The following is a 21,019-nucleotide window of genomic DNA, read 5'->3' on the forward strand; positions in this document are numbered from 1 at the left end:
ACGAAAAAAGTCACAGAAATTTTGCCAGACCAAACTCTGCCTGAGAAGAAATGCAAGAGGAGCTCTGGGTAGTTAATGCAATAAGGCAATGCAAGCTCAACGTTCAGAGGCCTCACACAGACAAGGACAAGAGAGTGTGGCTTCCAGACTTACATGTTAGGAGGAAATAAGAGTAAAAGCCAGGAAAAGTATGTACTTTTAGTAAAGCAATCCCTTATCTCGGCACACATACAAATGCTACTAGGTACTACACACAAAAATGTATTAAGAAGAAATCTCTGTACCTTACAGTGAAATCATAGGAACAAGAGGCCAGCACAGAGGCATGGAACGGTGAAAACTGCAGGAGAGAAAAGTCAGGTAGTCATAGGCTGCCACTCCATGTCACTCCAGAAACACAACTGGTTATCACAACTGCGCCTTCCTGGGCCTTACATATTTATGTTGACCTTTCAAGTAGACATTTATAGAAAAATCTTTTATTTTTATACTCTCCAAAGAAAATCCCTCAAGCTTCATAGAGATGATTTATAACATGTATAACCTTGTTGGAGGATCATCTTAACTCTCATCCTTCTGCTTCTACATTCCAAGTGCTAAGATTACAGACATGGACCACCCAGTTTTATGTGCTAATGTGGATCAAACCCAGGCCTCTATGTTAAGCAAGCAATCTATGTTTGAGTCACATTCCCATCCCTTTAACTACACCTGAATAGCACTTCACACAGTTTGCAAAGTACTTTTTACTATATTACCTTAATCCGTCCCCACAAAAAATCTGAAATACAGAAAAAAAAATGTCTACTACTGAAACCTGTCCATATAAGATCATTATTAAAAACATAGAAAAGCTTATTTTTATTTTTGTAGTAGATGGTGGTTATCACAGAAGCCAACAACTGGAGTGAGAAGAATCCATGACTATGGATGGCTCAGGGAACACAGGAGATGGAGGACGGTGGGAGCTGGAGAGGGGAGGACTGCTGTGTGACAGTCCTCCGCACAAGACAGCTGCTGTCCTCATGAACTCTCACAGCTGTGACTGCCTTCAGAAGACCTGCCCCAAGTCAGGACAGAGCACAGAGCAGTACAAATGGATGAGGGCTCCTAAGGCCCCTTCTATAACTGAAAGCTACTGGCAGTTAACGGTTACAAGGGGCAGGGAAACAGTTTCCCATGGTGGAATGCCCAGGCTCCAGTGGGTGCTTCTACACCCATGTGTATGAGGCAGCTCTAACAGGGCTCAGTGGATTATTAAGAAAGGGGGGAAGGGGAGGGAAGGATGGAGGGAGAGAGAGAAGAAGGGAGAGAGAAGAGTACATGAAGCTGGGAGGATGAGCCAGGTCTTGGTAAAGTTGGGGAAAGAGTAGGTATGAGCAAATACTCTGTATGCTTGTATGAAATTCCCAAAGAAGTAAAAGTTAAATCTACTATGTACTACATATTTAAAATGATATTGAGTAATAAAATTTTAAATATTAATTTAATGCTATTTAAAATATATAAAATAGGATAATGCACAACTATCATATTGGAAATATCAGAAAAGTACTTTGTAGCTGTTAATGTAAAAAACTGATCATCAGATGCCACTGAGTAGGGAGGTTTTCACAGTAACACAGCAGAATCACCTGACTAGAAGCTGAGGACATAAACTAAGTCCCTTACAGGAGGCACTGTTAAAAAGTTAGCTCACCGTCTGTTCACAGACTGAAACATTTCTACATCTTGCACATTTTTAGCTTTTATATACATTGTTATGTTAGAGAAAAAAATTACTATCTCTCCATTCACACACTCTCTTCAAATGGGCAATTATGAAAATATAAACCCTAAATATAAACTAACACACCTAAAAATAATGTTAAAAGAAATAAGTCGATTGGATAATAAGATGAGAAAGTTGTTTTTAGTTAACATCAAGTAGTGAATTTTTATATCAACCCAGCTTAATTCAGATATATAACCTAATTTTAGCTTTCAATATCATCCTTAATTAGATAACAAAAACACACATCAGAATCAGTAATACCTTGATGAGGCAGGAGGAAAATAATTTTAAAGTCACCTGGCCTACACAATGACACCTTGTCTCAGAAAACCAAGGGCTGAGTGTGCAGCTCAGTGGTAGAGAATTTGCCTAGGATAGCAATGCCCGGTCGATCCCCAACCCTATAAAACTTCAATCCCTAAATACTTTGTATAAACTTAACTGACTACTGTTTATGTTTTCACTCCAGGTATAAAAGATAAAGACTTACTTTCACCCTCCTAATAGCATATGTGTGACCGAGAAGTTCAAATACAGGCTGTCGCACATTCCTTAAGTCCCAGCCCCTTAAGCTACAGTCAACTGCGCCTGTCACCACCAAGTTCTGAAAAAAATTCAGAAAAGAACAAGACAAAAACTATGACATGTTTGCAATCTCTCACTAGAAATGATAACACATTTTTGTAATTAAATATATACCCAGGATCTATTTTTTTAAAATTGCATAATAAGCATAGAAAGGAACCAAAATAATCATTTCATAGCAAAATCAAAAATATATAACTACAGATGAAAGAAACTAAATATGTTTAATGTATATGACAGAACACTACACACAAGGGACAAAGCAAAGTCTCAAACAGCACTACAGATTTTCTAACTTACCTTTTCAAATATTAACACACACATAAGAAGTTAAAGATATTGGACAAATCAGCTGATCTTTCTTTTTAAAAGGTTTAAAACATGCTGAGGTCTTATCAGACATTAAATGGCAGGTTGTGGTTGCTGGGCGGAGAATGTAGTTCAGTGATAGAGTGCTTGCCTAGCAAGTATGAACGTATTTGAGTCCAACACTCAGGAAACACACACACACACACACACACACACACACACACACACACGCACACGCACACGCACGCGCACGCATGCACGCACGTGTATGCACTCACATATGCATGCTGCAGGCATACATATGTACATGGGTGGGGGAACCCCTCACAAGAAGACTCATAGTTATTTGAAAAAGCAGTGTTAATTAGGTTTTGTTAGGTTTTTTTAAGCCTAAATATTTCTATTGAACATACATGTTTTCTTTCCTTTTATTTAAAGAGTTCTGCCAATGTGGTGTTCTTTTAACTGTCACAAGTTAGTTTAAAGCTGGTAAAACAAAAACAAGGTGAGTATTTTTAGTTTTCAGCTACAAGGCCTGCTGAGGCATACAGATAGTATTAATACAATTAATCTATTCCTGAATTCCTGCTTTTAATTCTTACACTCAGATGTTTTAACTGAAGCATTACAAAAAGTTTCACATGGGCACCACCATCTTATAGAAGAATGAAAATTAGCTCAGCATTAAAAGGAGATAAAAGAAAATTCCTAAAACTGATGGACTGTCAAACTGAAAATGGAGTTATACATAGTTCAACAGCCTGACTAGCTACATGAAGAAGAGATCAAAGTCGACAGTGAGATGGAGTAGTGGGGTTAAGAGCAATCACACATACAAATTACAAAAACTGTAAAGCAGTTTCCCAAAACAAACAAAAAAGGCTGCATTGTCGAACTTTTAAAAATACCCATTCCTTCCTTTGCCTGTTTTAGGAGCACTTAGGTCCAACTAATGCTAATGCAGGCCAGTCCCTTTTCACTATAAGTGACGGGGACTGAGTTTAACCTAACGTCCAGCACCACCACCCGAGTGCTCATCACCAAGACAGACAACACGCACAAGAGCACTCTCCACAGAACCACACGCTGTACCTCATCGTATTTACACCAGTCACAGCTCAGGATTTCCGTCTGATGTGCTGGGATCACAATTCGGACTCCTGTGGTCTTCACATCCCAAATCCTCAGAGTCTGATCACCTGACAGAAAAGGAAGACTTGGTCAACCCCACATCTTCCCCGGGTTCTCAGTGAAGAGTGGCTTGTGGCAAGCCAAGTGAAAATATGTCCCTGTCAGGATACTCAGCTTGACATATTTTCAAACCATCATAATGCCTAAGAACTACTCACAGTGATGAGCAACAGAGAGCAAAACCATAATAGTGGAAATAGAGGAAAACTTGACTCTCACGATGAGATACCAAATGGAGAAGTCTTTACCCTTAAGAGTATCTGTTTGTTGTCTGCACTGGTGCTAAAGAGAGAGCTCGGGGGCTCAAGCATGAGAAGTACCCACTGTACCACTGAGCCATGCCTCTAGCTCTTCCTCATGATTTTTATATTTAGTACATTTTAATGGGACAGTTGGAGAAAACTTTTCCCTTTGAAAAACAAGCTCAAAATTTTAGAAAATAGCTGGATGGTGGTGGCGCACGCCTTTAATCCCAGCACTTGGGAGGCAGAGGCAGGTAGATCTCCGAGTTCGAGGCCAGCCTGGTCTACAGAGTGAGTTCCAGGATGGCCAGGGCTACACAAAGAAACCCTCTCATAATAAAGAAAAAAAAGTATAAAGATTATATTTTAATTATTAAAATAAGATTAACATTGTTTAAATGAACAGTCATATTGGTAGATGAAAGTGAGTAATATTTTGAGATCTAAGAATGGTAGGGATAAAAGAATAAATTTAAATGTACTAAATGGGAATAGTTTTGGTACATGAGCGAGCTATCTTCAATGGCCCTAAAAATAACCACCAGGCAGTAGAATCTGTATCAGAATCTTGAACAGCCAGGATGAAACAATCTCTTGTGTGTTCTTAGCATTCAGTGCCTACAGTAGTCTAGTGTCTGACCTATACCCACACCCTTCTTCCAAGAACAGCATATCTCCTCCATACCAAACAACTCTGAACTGACTTACAACTCTAGAAACACTCTGACCTTAGTTGTCAGCTAAAGGTGAATGTTTGTTTTGCTTAAAACAAAACAAACTCAAACAGACAAAAACCCTAGAGGATAAAGAAAAAGCAGCCAGTCCTACTCCCCTCTCTTTGGTCTGACCACAAACATGCAATATTATTTTACAAGTTTTTCAAGATCCTCTCTCTTAAAACAGAGTTTACCAAGCATAACATCTGGATCTCCTGGTAACCAAGCGACTCACCACATACAGAAAGTTGAGCTACAGAATAAGATTACAAAGCAGGGATAAGATCACCACAAAACATGGTCTGAGCGTCACTTCCCATTCTGAGTCATGCTCTCTGCAACTTCCACAAAGACCTAGGATAGCTATAGTTCTAGCACTTGCAGGAAAAGAAACACAGCACTATGGAGAGAGCAAATGGTATTCTCCCTAATTTCTGCTTCTAAAGAAAGTCAAATCCCGAGGAGAACATTTGACTCAGCACAAGGTTTTTCTGGGTCCTATAAAATGCCAAGTGATGCTCACCAGCTTTGCCAAACTTTTCTAACACTGAAGTTGGAAACCATCAGTCACTATGCCATGAATAAAACTGTCTGAAGTCCTAGGGCTTATATCTCTGGACAATTACCTCACCTGCATGTGTGAACAGATTTCCAGCACCAGCATATTACAATGAGTACAGAGTAGATGAAGTGACTTGCTTTAGCACAGGGAAAGGAGGCATTAGAGTCTACATTAAGCAGTATCTGTCATTAGAAAGCAAATATGGCCGGGCAGTGGTGGCGCATGCCTTTAATCCTAGCCCTTGGGAGGCAGAGGCAGGAGGATTTCTGAGTTCGAGGCCAGCCTGGTCTACAGAATGAGTTCCAGGACAGCCAAGGCTACACAGAGAAACCCTGTCTCGAAAAAAACAAAACAAAAAAAGAAGGCAAATATGGTCACCCTGGGGGCAGGAGGAGAGAGAGGAGCAGTGCCTTACAAAAAGCGAGGGTCCTCTGGTGCACTTCTATTTCTTGATACCAGTGCTGCCTACAGAGCTGCGCTATGAAAAGTATCAAGTTGCAGGCTAAGGTTACACAATCTCCAAAAACGTATAAAAGACTGAAAACAACACAGGCTGTAAAAATGACTCCTCTGCATACATTTCTCTGTCCCAGCATCTGGCTCTCTACCACCACATTTAGGTACACTTTCTTTTAAAGCCATGGTTTCAGGTGACCTCTCTGCAGTTAAAAAGACTTCCCTGTAGATGGGAGGGTTTTCTACTTCTTTGACGGACACCACTGTTGTATAGAGTTGGCACTCTGTCCTCATCACTGTGCTTCTGGGTAAGAAAGGGACCTTCTAGCAAAATGGTGCAATGACATGCCCAACTCTTCCAGCCACTGGGACAGTTGGTGTTTCAGTGTCATCCAAGCATTTATGAGGATGTTAAGGTGGTGCCACATGCAACTTCAGTTCCCAGCACCCTCCAAGTTGCAGGCCAGCACTGAGAGCAGATCCAGTAGAAGGGGCAGTGCTGTAATACAGCAGGAAGTATAGGACATCGGGAAGGGCCGCAAACAGTCTAAAAGTGTGGTATGAGGTAAACTGAGCAACAAAAGAGTACTCTGGACCCCGAGTAAATTAATTTATTGAAACACCAGATGCCTGTCAGATGTAATATGACTCTTCCTTAAAGTAGAATGAAGCTTATCTAACTACTAGCTGGAACCCACACATTCAGCCTGGCCATGATTTATGCAATTATATGGAGTCTGCAACAACAATAATTTAGTTTTCATGGTTCAAAAGAAAGTTTACTTCATATGAATCCTCTTTATATAAATAGTGCAAATATTCTTCCTCTGTGCCACATAGTTTATAAACATGAATTCTATGTTAATATAACTATCACAAACCACACAAAAATAACATCTTTAAAGAACTCTCTTTCTCTCTCTCTCTCTCTCTCTCTCTCTTTCTCTCTCTCTCTCTCTCTCTCACACACACACACACACAAAATTAGAACTTCAAGTAATAATAAACAAATTAACATATAATGGTAAGGTAAAAGGAATTTTTAAAAACTTAAAAGTTTTACTTCTTGACATTTTTTATATATTAAAAACTATATTGTTAAATTTAATTCATATTTTAAATGTTACAAATTAATTTTCCAGCTCCAATGGAAGGGAGGCATGTTTCAGCTCATTTTGAGGAAGGTATAGTCTGTGTCACTAATTCACTCAGGGTTTGAAACCACCCCTGTGAAACCACAGAATGTAAGGCCAAGGGAGGTCCCTCTTCAGAGGGAAACTATGCCAATTTCAATCCAACTTCCATCCTGACAAGAGTTTAACTCCCTCTATGTTAGGTCTTTTCAACAATGGTAATGAACTGTGTTCAGCTTACAGATTGTTTCACAGAAAGCATGAAACCTGTAACATTTACATTACATTAAAAGTATTAAAGGTGATGAAATCAAGCTATATGGGTGGCTTTACATTTTAATTCCACATTAAGTGCATTATTATTGCTACCATTTACTTAGTACATACACCAAGCCTTATGAGCAGCTGTGCCACAGAAAGATGAAAATCACACACAGGCCTACAGAAGGAAACTGAAGAACTGAGTGTGTTGCTCCATAGACTAGTGCTTGTCTATGCACTAGACCTGGGCTTGCTCTGCAGCACCACATAAGACCTGGCTTACTGGCCTAGTAAGTGTGCTGCCCTGATCAGCCCTAGAACTGAGAGAGAAGAAGAAGCTGGAGTGAGGAAAAAAAGGTAACTGCTAACTCATTACAAAAGAAACGATGGTTTGGAAAAGATTTAATTCCAATCTCAGACTTTCAAGAAAGCTAGAATTAAAGATCAGAAATTTTAGAGATAATTTTACAGATATTTTAATAAGCTGACAGAGAATAGTGGTCTTCATTTCAGAAAAGAATATTGGTAATTTTTATCAAGGAAAAAAGTGTTTCTTGCATTAATGATACCTTCACACAGATATTACCATAACTATTAGAATTTCAAAAATTATATAATCTAAATGGACTTTGTATACAATTACCTAAAGGTTTTGAGTTGTCTTCAATCAAACAACAATTCAAGAATTTAGGGAAAATTAATAAATAGTTCTTAATTTTTAAGAGTTAAATATAAGAAACTAGCAAAGGATCCCTGACTTTTCCTCCTGTGACCCACTTCATACGATTCAGCAGCTCAGGACAGTGACACTTGCCCTGCCTAGTCGCTGCCTGCCTTCAGCTAAATAAGGGGACAATGTTAAATAAGGGGATTGTTAAATAAGGGGACAATGGCTAGAAACTCACCGCCTCTTCTCTAGCTACTGCCTCCTCCTCTGGACACCTCACTGTGCAAAAGGGCTTCTAATTCTTTGTCTCTCCCTAAAGTTCTCAGGTTCAACAAACATCTCCTATAAAAGGCCAGAAGTAAATATTTTGGCCTGGAGGGCTACTAGGTTTTTGTAACAACAACTACTTAATTTTGTTAGGACTGTATAAAAGCAGCCACAGATGATGCGTAAATTGAGTTGATGGGGCTGTGTTCCAACTAAACATGACTCATAAAACCTCTCTGTGAGTCGTGTGGCCCTGTGAGCATCCCCACCTGTGCTCTCTGTTGCCTTCTACGCGTGCTCCAGTTAATGGAAACATTCTTAACCAACTCTGAGCCAAAGACACAACTGCATTCACCAAGTCATGGATCTCAGCTCCAAACTCAGCCTAGTCATTGAAAAGCCCACCTGTACCTCATGGGTTTAGTAGTGTTATAGAAAACAAAAAGGAAACAAGCCTCCTCTTTAAAATGTATTTTTAATTATGTTATCACATTATAAATCAAAAATCTGTCCATACCAAAAAGAAAAAAGAAAAAAGAAAAAAACCTAACATTTATTGTTAAAAGGATTATATTTACTGAAACACAATGTAGGACTCAGTCCTCTGAAATATTTTTGTCAACAGGCTGACAGGCAGGGAAAAAGAAGAAAGGTGCTAAGGGCTGTGACTTTAGTTCAGTGGCAGAGCACAGACTCTGGGTTCAACCTCCAGCACTGGGGAAAAAAAAAAGGAAAAATTAAATATCCTAAGAGCACAAAATGGGTATGTCCTCCCATTTTCTCTGAATCTAGAGTATACGGCGCCACCTAATGGTAAAAACGTAGGCCACCCTTCACTACAAGTAAGGCTTCTGGGAAATTATTTACCTGAGGCTGAAGCAAAACAGCCAGGGATGTGGGGAGACCAGACGGTGCTGTAAATGACACTCTCATGGCCCCTAAAGGTACACAGAGAACTTCCAACAGTTGGATCCCACTGAAAACAAATGATATCAATCAGTCAGCAAAGGTAAACAGAAATGTACACTTTTACATGTACTTTGAGCACTATATGTATAACATATATACCTCATGAATACCACACATTTATATATACAATAGGAGATATACATATATATGTATAGGTAGATAGATACATAGATAGATAGATAGATAGATAGATAGATAAATAGATTTTTAAGGTTTAGTTTTACATAAAATAAGGTAGTCTTTAAGGAACAAAATAAGATAATTATTAGGTTATAGCCAAGATTAATTTTTTTAATTCTCATAAACATTTTAATATATACTTTTGAAAAGAAAACTAATTTATCACATGGAAAGCTACAGAATATTTTAGAAAAAATTTTCAATGGAAGCTTGTTAGGAAACTGTTTTAAATGCAGTAGTACTACATTTCAATGGAAGCTTGTTAGGAAACTCTTTTAAATGCAGTAGTACTACATACCACTTTGACAGTTTGATCCCATGAGCCAGACACTACAAGCTGTTCATCTCTGGTTTGGCTCCAATCAACACTATACACCTAAAAAAGTAAATTCTTAATGTTTAGGAAGCAAACAGCATCAAGCTAAATATTACATTTTAGTTCTTTATAACAGTGTCAACAGACAGTAACTCACTCACTCTATGAAACATGAAGCACTGTCCATATCTACATTGTGTAGCAGAAAGGTGAGCCTGTCCATTCTCCCATGCTGACTCCCTAGAGACTGATTCCACTCTGCCTTAATACAAGGCTACAGTTTCCAAATCTCCTCACCAAGCCAAATTATACATACTTTTAAATCTACCAACTGATCATTACTTACTTATAGCACCACAAAGAAATGTCAAAGCAGACAAGATAGTCATCTTTAAAAGCTTGCTCCCTTGGGGTTCATCAGAAAGCATTAAAATTCAGTTACTATCCCTGCTCGGTCTTCCTTAGAAGAACAGTTTATAGGGAGCAGTGCTACTCCATCCCACCGCTCGGCAGGCAGCTTTGGCTATGCAGCAGTGCTATTCCGGTGCACTCACCTTCATCTCAGCACACCAGTCCAAAGCAGCTGTCTGAGAGCTTCCACACTGTTATTCTACCACGGATATCCCTACCATAACTTGTGTCCAGTGACATTTGTGACTACTTATCCTCTACGACAGCAGCCCAGACATACACTTGGGCTTATTATTGAGTATGATTAGCCAGCAGGCTACTCCAAGTCTTAAAACTTTAGCTCCTACATATGTGTGGAAGATTTAAGGGTCTAGGTTTGTTGTAAAGAAGCTGCAGGGGAGAGATCATTAATACTGATCTGCATTTTATTTAAATTTTTTGATGTTTTGTCACATAAGACATTGTGGTGGTTTAATGGCCTCCACAGGCTCATATATTTGAATGCTTATTTACCAGGGAGTGGAACTGTTTGATTTGAAGGATTAGGAACTGTTGCCTTATAGGAAGAAGTGTGTCCCTGAGGGAGGGCTAGGGTGGGCTAGGCGCAATATCTTGGCCCACAGACCCTAGACATAGCTCTTAGCTATTAATCCAGTGTCTGCCTGCATGCTGCCATGGTTCCCATCATGACAGTGATGGGCTAAACGTGAAACTGTAAGCCAGCCCCAATTAAAAGCTTTCTTTTATAAGAGTTGCCTAGATTATGATGTCTTCTCACAGTAATAGAACAGTAACCAAGACAGACATGAAATCCAAAAAAGTCAAACTTAGAATAGTGGTCACCACAGGCTGAGAGGGTGAAGGCAGAAGTGACTTTGGCCAAATGGTACAAACTTTTATCAATATTCTAGAGATATGAGGTTAATAATCACATATGCTTGAAAGATGCTAAGGAAGTTGATCTTAAATGTGCTCTCCACACACATATAAGATGGTACCTATATTAAGTGAAATAGAGTTAATCAACTTTATTGAGAGAACATAACTAAACACATACTCAGTGGACTATGGTAAAACCTACAAACACTGTTTACATGTTAAATATAATTGTTCATTTGTTACCTATACTTTTATGAAATTGGTGGGTGTAAATTATTAAAAACAAGTAAATAAGTGAAATATTTTATGTTTTGTACTTTCAAGGACAGTTTTACATTTTTATTTCTTAAAATGTTGATTATGCTCAGTGTGATGTCACACGACTATACCTAGCACTGGGGAGGCAGAGGGAGGAGGCCAACCTGGTGAATAGAGTGATTTCAAGGTCAGCCGAGGCTACATATGAGACTATATCTCAAATTCCCAACAAATAGACTGTACTAAAAGAATATCCCCAGTGCCTCATACTCCATCCCAGTCCTGCCCTCCCACTGCTCACGTCCAAGCAAGAAGAGAAGAAAACAACAAAAGTGAAGTAGACAGCCCGTGACTGACATCAGATTGTCCTGCCATGGGCTCACACACACATGCAACACCCACATATGCAAACAATTAAACTAAGTTGAAGTTTAAAAGAGACATAAGTACGAAAGGATTGCTATGATGGAAGATCATGTTCCTGCAGGACTTGAGGCTGACCAAAATGTTAGTGGGCTTAAGAAGCAGAGGTGAATCAATAACCAGAGATACCATCAGAAGCACAAACAAGGCTGGGTATGGTATATGGTAGCACATGCCTGTGAACCCTGTGCTCAAGAGTTAGAGGCAAGATGTATCAGCCTGGGTTGTATAGTAAGACACTCAAAGGGAGAAGAAAAATATAAAAGGGAGATTCAGTACTCAGGGATTAGGGCTAGGGAACACTGGAAGATTTTGGGCAACTGTGAGTGAAAGCAGTATTTAAGAAATAGAAGACTAGAAGAAGAGAGATACTACAACATGTTACACATTCTGAGTGTCTACGACAAATGGGCAATTACCTCACATGCTAAGAATAGTTCACAGCCTGAGAGATGCTTGAGGATGCAGATGAAAAGAGAAACCTGGGCTCCATGGAACCAGCCTCAAGTCAATTCATTCCACTGTCAACAGACAGTAACTAAACACTTAGTAACTTCGTATTAGTAGCAAGGGCATGAAGGTGAGATATTTGCAATGGTAGACAAGACCAGCCCTCATGGAACTTACCCTTTACTAGGAGAAGGTATCCATAAACACATAAACATAAAAACGTTGAAGAAAATAAAGCAGAAAACAAGACTTAACAAGGGCAGCCAGTTACTTCTCAATACAATTCAGGGAAAACATGCCCAACAAAGACCTGAGCATTATAAAATATTAGTCTCTGGAGAGAACAAGCAAGGAAAGACTTGAAGCAAGGGACACCGAGAGCCAAGAATTAAGAGAAGGGACATTTTAAAGAGCCATGCCTAAAGTTTGCTGTGATTCCTCTAAGACTACTGCCATTCACCATTAGCTACGACTTAAGAGTAGAGCAACTCTCTGACCACCCTCCCCACCCACCCCTGCTTGTTTTTATGCAATATGCCCTCTATCCAGCTTGAATGAAAGCATATTTGTAAGTACAGATTAATGTCACTGCCCTGTTCAAAGCCTTTCAACATTATGTGGCTTCTGCAGCTTTTCAGCTTCACTCAGCATTATATGAGTCTCATCCATGATGATTTGTATTGCCCAAAGGTCAAAATCATGCAAAACTATGCATGCCTTAGGAGTGCATACATATGTAAGCAAAGAAAGTGTAAACAGAAAGCTAAAGAAAGCGATTGCTTCTAGCAAGAAGGAAAGGGAAATGCAAGGATTATAAAGAGGTAATCAGAGGACTCCAGAGCATAAGTAATGCCTTCTTTCTTAAGCTACATGGTAAATATTCAAGTGTCCAATGTACCATTTTTACATCTTACATATATATGTATAAAATATTTCCAATAATACAAGTCAGCAATGCCTTCCCACAGATCCCCACTCAATGGCCAAATGCTAGCTGTCCAAGCCCATGCTTCCTTCTGTCCTTGCCTGCCTGGTACCTTGCCTCACCTCTCATACTGCTGCTGACTTTCCTGCCAAGTTCTGCATTCATACTCTACCTCAGAATCCAGAATGCTCCTCCTGCCTTGGCCCAGTCACTTGGGCCCGGGGGATGCAGCACCAGTTCAGAGGAGATAGCTGCTGCTTTAGACCCAGTATGTTTCAGATAGCCTCAGAGGTACCTCAACTGTTGAGCTGCCAGATTTTTCATTTCTCTTTTACAATGATTGTAAAAGCCTCATGTAATATTAAAAGAAATACACTCAGATTTTACACCACCCGTGTGTAGTCTGTCAAAGCCGAATCCCGTGCCCACCTGGCCAGAATCCCTTGTCCCGCAGAACAGGGACCCCGCGAGAAATCCCGGTCCGTGGCAGTATGTTCCTTTTAGAATTGACTAATACAGTCACACATCTCTAAATAAGAAGATATGCACTCCTCCCTGAGAGCGTCTTTGCTCCAGTTTTTTGCTTATTAGAGATATGTTTTGCCTTTTTGATTGTTGAGTTTTACTCATTTTCAATTTTCACCTCCTTTTTAAACATACTTTGTTTTGCTCATGTTTAAAGGCGTATTGCCTCTCGTTTGTTTTGAAAAATCATTTTTTATATGGTGTATCACCCCACTTTGCCCAAGAAAAGGAGATCCTTTAAGGTTTTTACTTATTGACAGCTTTTTACTTTTAATTGCCAAGTGGATACAGACACAATATCCTTTTATAGACATGATGTTGTCCTCTTTATTTTAAATTTTCTACAGGCCGATGTTTAAAGTCAATCTGCGACAGATTGACATTGACATACAAAATCTATTAATTCTCATGCTATTGTGCATTAGAGAGACCCACTCACCTATACTTGACATGGGTTTGGGTCAGAGGCTCAGTCTTCATTTTTTCACGAAGAGAAGAGATTCGGTGGCTCCCAGAGAGATTAGTACACCGGTTTGATTCAGAGCAGCTGCTGTCCTAGCACGAAAGCTCAGAAAGTTTTTCTTCTTCCTTCTATCTTTCATTCAGTTTGTTCTAGGCTGACAGGCTTTTCCTGCCAGTTTTGAACATGTTTTTCCCGTTTGATTTGGAATTCTGCTTACTCCCGATAAAGCAGGCAGAAAGTAAAGCTTGGCTCATCCAGAACAAAGTTCGCTGTCGTTTCAATGTTTACATTCTGAGAGCAGGTGACATCCCGAAGTCGCTGACATACCACCAAGATTCCAACATTTCAAAGGTTATTTCGTCTACCAGAGTCTTCAAAAGACTTATTTACATTATCTTGAGACCTGTTCCCTGAACAACCGACTCCAGAGCTCTAACAAAAGATTTACAACTGTGAAATCTTATGTAGACATAGATTCGCTCGTTTGGGCCCCGTGCATGTGCTCTTGGCTCCAGCTGCCCCGTTTTGGCGTCAGGCTGTCAGAAGTTCCTCGACTACTTCCAGAGAATCATGACAGCTTCCAGACTTTGCAGGTGTTTTAAGAACAACTTGGCATTTGGTATAGATAGGTGGTACAGAAAGTAGCGCTCTCTCTTATGGTGAGGTTAACTCAGGTAAACACAAGACCAGTGGCTGTCTGTGATGATGACATGTCATAAACCTGGCTCTCACTATACAAATTTTGCCTGAAGAGACAGAGTCAGAGAGAGAGGCTAGACGCACCTTGATGATTCCCATACAAGCGTGCCGAGCTCATGTCCTGTACCCTACATTTGTTTTCTTTTTTAACGAGAGAGAATGAAATGTAGACTCCCTCCCCAAAGCCCAGACAGTAAACAACTACCATTTGGGCTCCAGTACAGCGCTGCCCACCTGTTGAACGAAACCTAGCTTCCGGTTACATTCAGAAGCTTCACCCCCACAGAACAAAAAAGAAGTAACTGATTAGACTGTTACACTGACGTATTCTGGGGGAAGGGTTTTGCCCCAGGTATTTTACCTGTTGCGAGAACAAAGGAAATACATTAAATTCAAGATGACTGAGTGACCAGACCTCGTGTCGTCTAATATTTTATTTTCCCACGTGGGTAAGATATAGTGTGGCTAGCCTATCTCTTCTATCTCTTTCAATCTCTTCCTATCTATTTATTACTCCTATTACCAGAAGAACCCTTTATTTTATTTACGTTGGTGCTGGTTGCCAACACCTTGCCTCACCTCTCATACTGCTGCTGACTTTCCTGCCAAGTTCTGCATTCATACTCTCCCTCAGAATCCAGAATGCTCCTCCTGCCTTGGCCCAGTCAAGTGTCTCCTCACTTGCAGCACTGTGTCCACTCAGCCCTTGCCATGGCCTCTCTTCACAGAGCAATCAAGAGCCCAGGACACACTGCAGACCTGCTCGTTTTCCCAGCTGGGCCAAGCACAGTACTTCACTCTCAGCAGAGCTAAGGGATGCTTTTGGAATGCATAACAAGATGGGTGGAAAACACATCCTGATCTTTGTGTGCTCATCGTTTCTTCTCTGTTTCCAGTTTCCCCTCCATGACCACTGGAAGAATGAACACTGAAAACTGTCTAATTAAATACAAAGAAACAACATTCAATACCTAGCCAGTTTCAAAAGCAGGGTCCTATAGATGAAATTACTCTTGGCGCTGAATAAAATTAATTGGAAAAATAGGAGAGAGAAAAACTAATTAAAAAAAAAACACTGACAGTATTTTGTGCCACTTTAGCAAAGCTGTACTTCAACACCAGTTTGAACAGATATATTTTATAACAGAAACCAACTCCCAAAGAGCTTCTGTTAATCTGCCCTACTGTAGTGCCCTCTTGTAAGGTAATGTACTTAATTATAAAGTCAGATAGAAGCTTGCTCAGAATTCCTACTTAACAGCACAAATGCAGAGGGACAGTGAGCTTCACCTCAGTCATTAAGAAGGGCTATTTCTTTTACTATAGAAACCTTGTAAGTCTTCTTCACCATGGAGATTTGAAAGTGTCCATGAAGATCCAGAGTCCAGGTGGCTGCACGCTGTCCACTGCTTTGTTCCCCTTGTTTCACTGTCTCCTGTCACTAGCTGTTGACTAGAGTGGTCACTATCAGATTGTCTCCCTTACTATCAGATCATTTCACTCTGCCCCTAGCAGACAAAGACTTTCTTTTATCATTAGCACAGATCAGATTCATCCCTTGAATATTAAGAATGGCTTCCCTAAAGGCATCTAGGCATATATATTTGTCTGATTGCCACAAAAAATGTCATTTATAGCTAGAGTTATGTCTGTTGATTCCCTTCTAGGCTTACATGCCCCTTCCCACTCTGCTTCTTCTCCCCACCTTCCAATGCCATCTGTCTGCTGAAGGAATGACGTTGTTCACCCTACATGCTGGATGTGACCATTTCCTCATGGCAGTCCTTCACACATCCCATTTCCTTGAAATTGGAAGTTAGATCTGGAGGCTTAACCAGTTCCAGTTCAATCGTTTTAGCTTTCTATCCAATCAGGAGGCATAAATCATTTTAGCTTCCTGTCCAATCAAGGGGCGTAAATTGTTTTAGCTTCCTATCCAATCAGGAGGCATAAATTGTTTTAGCTTCCTGTCCAATTAGGAGACACATAACTTTGGATCAGCCCACTTTCCGTGATCCTAGATTGTTCAGAGAATGTTTCAATTGTGGATTAACAGTTTTCGCATTGGCAGATGACCCTCTCCCTGAGTCGTTATTTCATTACAGGTCACTAAATGCCAATCTGCGGTTATTCTTTTTGTGTATGTTTTACAGGATTCTACTATAAGGAATTTTCTAATCAACTTTTTTATTTGCTCCACAAAGAACTCATACAGAAAAGGCAGTGCATACCATAGTCCTCATTGTCAGAGTAAAACAGGAGTTGATCCTACTAATCTTCCACAATGGCAACTTTCTTCTGATTAGCACACTCTCATGTACTACAAAATGAACAGATGATTCTGTGGGTATGTGTGTGCACGTGCTCCATGAACAGTTGACTCTGTGGGTATGTGTGTGCACGTGCTCCATGAACAGCTGACTCTGTGGGTATGTGTGTACATGTGCTCCATGAACAGTTGACTCTGTGGGTATGTGTGTACATGTGCTCCATGAACAGTTGACTCTGTGGGTATGTGTGTGCACATGCTCCATGAACAGTTGACTCTGTGGGTATGTGTGTGCACATGCTCCATGAACAGTTGACTCTGTGGGTATGTGTGTACACATGCTCCATGAACAGCTGACTCTGTGGGTATGTGTGTGCACGTGCTCCATGAACAGTTGATTCTGTGGGTATGTGTGTGCACGTGCTCCATGAACAGTTGACTCTGTGGGTATGTGTGTGCACATGCTCCATGAACAGTTGACTCTGTGGGTATGTGTGTGCACGTGCTCCATGCTTTGATTCATTCTTTCTGATGTTCAGACTGCTGTCTTTGGCCACTGAGAGTCCCTTCATGTTGTCTCTTCTCAGCTTTGGCCATGCCTCCAAAATCATCTTGCTTTCAGACAATGAATCTAAGAAAATGTCTTAGATTCATCTTGTCTATGTCTTGAGTCTTGTAGTCAATGACTTCTCCATAGCTCACTGAATGTTACAGGACATAGAAGCTAGACTATAGGCACTAAGAATGTCATTGCAGGAGATGAGTGAATGCTTCTCTCTACAGTGCAAAGACCTGGGAAATATGCACCTTTAACAGAGGAAAAAATAAACCTCAAGGTTATACGACTAGTTCAGACCCAACTTTAAGATAAACGTGCTAAATATCTTCTCTATTCCAAACTCTTTTCTCTTAAAATAAAATGTTTGGTTTCATGACTGCTGTTAAGCGCCATCTTTCTATACACAGATGAGACTTTCAGAATAACAAACTGATTTTTCTGAATGCAATAAAATCTCTATTGCCTTTCCATTCATGAGACAGACTACATCAGAGATATAGTCACAATAATATATTGTTAAAGTCACTTGAAATAAATGATTTCTGACATCTACTAATGGAGTCATCTACCAGACCCTAGATCATTTCTTTTAGTATGTCCTTTTTTGTCCTGCTTTAAACTGTGATTTCTATTTTTGTAAAATGTTTCACTGGTCCAAGTCAAAACTATAATACGACTTATATCTAAAGAAATCTTACTTTCATTTTTGGGTCAGTGCTCTTTCTTTCCCACTTGCTTTACATGCAACTAATATTGTTAATTGTGAAACATTCCTGCTGTTTGTTTTTGAAATTAATATATAACATATATTTATAACAAATGTAAATAAATTATGTGACTGCATATATTATACTATAGGCCTCTTATATAAAGGTTAAGTGTTATATATTTTAAAATAGTTCTCCCATGAGATAGACTTTAGATCAGCTTGTACCAAAACTCAAAATATTTTCCAGCTTCATATATAAAATTATAAAATAAGATTGAATAAAGTCAGCCTTGGTCACATACTCCTATAATCACAACACTTGAAAGGCTGAGGTAGGAGGATCATGAGTTTGAAGCTATTCTTGGCTATAGGGTAACTTCAAGACCAGCTTAGGCTATATAGCCATCAAAGCAAAGACTATCTTTAAAAAAATACTAATTCTAACTCTTATCTATGGTTGGTTCCCTTGCTAGATTGCTCTGAAGACAGCCATAGTATTGATACTCACACTGAGTACATGAGAAAGATGACAGATACTGTAGCGATAATCATGCATGAAAATCCTTCTCTACTCAAACATTTTAATTTTTAAAGAAAGTTCAGAGTTTGGATAATGGAATATGAATAACAATTATGCAAGGTAAAGCTGCTGTTCTGGTTTCATCTCTGTTGCTCTGACAAAAAGGAACACAGGAAGGAAAGAGTCTGTTGTCCTACAGTGCAGGGTGCAGTTGGCATTTCAGGGCAGTCAGGGCATGGGCTCAAGCAGCTTCTCACTTCAGTCACAGTCAGGAGGAAAGAGAGAGTGCTGCATGACAGGGCTGGCAGCTCTCCTCTCTGACAACATTCAGGACCCCTGCCTGTGGAACAGCACCACCTACAGGCCTGGATTCCCTAGAATCCTCAACAGCCTCCCTGACCTACATAACTCCTCATGAAGACTCTTCCAGGGTGACTCTGGGTTGTGTCAAGTCACAGCCATTGAAGATTCTTTAAATTTACATAGTGACTATTATAATCTCCAAAACATTAGACAGCAAATACATCAAGATAATTGCTTATGGAGTTAAAGCAATGGTTTTCCAAACAACTTTACACACTGGAGTCATCTAGCACTCTAAATAACTTTGACAACTTGCCAGACCCCAGACATTGTAACCTAAGCAGGAAAAAAGTTTAATGCATCCTAGGTCATGCTTAATGTACAGAAAGTTTGAGAACAATGCCATATAAAACATATTATACATACTTTTCTCATTTTAAATGTGAAGATTTCAAACTTCTGTGTTGTAGCCCTAACAGCATCTACCACCTGAAGCAGGTTAACTGGGAATTTAATCTGCTTCCGCAGCTGCTAGTTGTTAGGCAGGAGTATACTACACATGGAGTCTATTGGGAAACCACCCATACTGTTTCCCAACTTCCTCTCCCACCACTGTACCACACATAATATATGCTCTAGTCATACCAACTGATTCTGTCTGTTTGCCTGACCCCGAACTACTGGAGAATTAGCATGCAAGTCTCATCCATGCCTGGTGCACAGTACGTGCTACCAGCATAGGCATGTCTAGTGCTCTCAATTCAAGTACGGATTTTAAAATACCGCATGGTGCTCCTTTAGCAACAGTGGCAGATAATACAACCTACTAGCAGTAAAATTCAAACAAAAAAAATTAATTAGCCCATTTCTAACTAGAAGATCATTTTCTACATAGTCGAAGACTTTTAAACTGTCATTTTAAAGTATACTAAAATATATCTGCAGTAATCTACTCTAAAAATAAAATAAATGGCTAATTGTGACTTAACATGCAAAAGGAAATACATTGTGCTGATTTTTTCCTACAATTATTACAACCCTTTAAAGAAAATAAGAGAGGCTGGAGTATGGCTCAGCAGTAGAATGTTTCCCTAACATGCACTACCACCAGCATCACCAAAAACAGAAAAAAAAAAAAAAAGAAAAAGAAAAAAAGAAAAATATCCCTTTGGTAGAGAAATCTTTCATTGTATTTTAAGTGTAAATGTATCTCTAAATGATCCATACTAATGTCAAATATATGATTATCATTCTATATTAATATTTATTGGTATTCACCAATGGGTACATTAATTCACATTTCAAAGACAAGACATAAATCATTTAGCACATTATTATTATAAAATAAATAAATACACTTTCTCTGTGACAGAATACGAACAATGGCACCCTCTGCTCAAAGATTAGTTTTTATAAGCACTTGAAAACTACACATCTGTAAAAAGGAAAAGCAATTCCAAGCTGGGGATGTAGATCAACTGGTAGAGCGTTTCTGCCTAATACAGATGAGGCTCTGGGTCATGAGTGCCATTTCTAGCACCACATAACTGGGCATGTGCAGACAGACCTGTGATCCTAGCATTCAGGAGTCACAGGTGAGAGGATGAGAAGTTCAAGGCCACCCCTGGCTATATGAGGAACTGGAAGCTAGCCAGGACCAAAGTGTCAGAAAGAAAGGAGAGTGGGAGAAAGAAGTGGGAGAGAGTGATTCTGCAAATGGAGAGACCTTGCTACTCAGTAAGGAGAACACACGTGTAGTGTTTATGAGTATCCTAGCTATGAGAATGAGACACTGGAGTAAACACAGAGGTGACTCTGTACCCGCCTTACAGCCACTCTGCTTTGCCCTCAATCACAGTGCTGCACCAAGTCCCGACGCAGAGACATCAAGTTCTCAGTCCACCCTCCCTGCCTTGCTGTTTGTTCTGTTGTGTAGTTGCTGGTGGTGGAGGTGGAGGTAGAGGTGGTGGAGGTGGAGGTGGAGGTGGAGGTGGTGGT

General features: G+C 39.8%; 1 protein-coding gene across 3 annotated transcripts in view; it reads right to left on the minus strand.

The window, feature by feature from the left end:
* The window catches only part of Pex7 (peroxisomal biogenesis factor 7), a 62,474-nt gene that overhangs the window by 29,078 nt on the left and 12,377 nt on the right, over nt 1-21,019 (minus strand). For all 3 annotated transcript variants that reach the window (XM_031380533.1, XM_031380534.1, XM_031380535.1), the window contains exons 4-8: nt 9,611-9,688; nt 9,031-9,139; nt 3,761-3,867; nt 2,265-2,378; nt 285-340 (exon numbers count right to left, since the gene is read on the minus strand). In XM_031380533.1, the coding sequence (XP_031236393.1) occupies nt 285-340; nt 2,265-2,378; nt 3,761-3,867; nt 9,031-9,139; nt 9,611-9,688 (464 nt within the window). The remainder of the gene's footprint in view (nt 1-284; nt 341-2,264; nt 2,379-3,760; nt 3,868-9,030; nt 9,140-9,610; nt 9,689-21,019) is intronic.

This window comes from Mastomys coucha, unplaced genomic scaffold (genome assembly GCF_008632895.1).
Source record: "Mastomys coucha isolate ucsf_1 unplaced genomic scaffold, UCSF_Mcou_1 pScaffold2, whole genome shotgun sequence".
Lineage (NCBI taxonomy): Eukaryota > Metazoa > Chordata > Mammalia > Rodentia > Muridae > Mastomys > Mastomys coucha.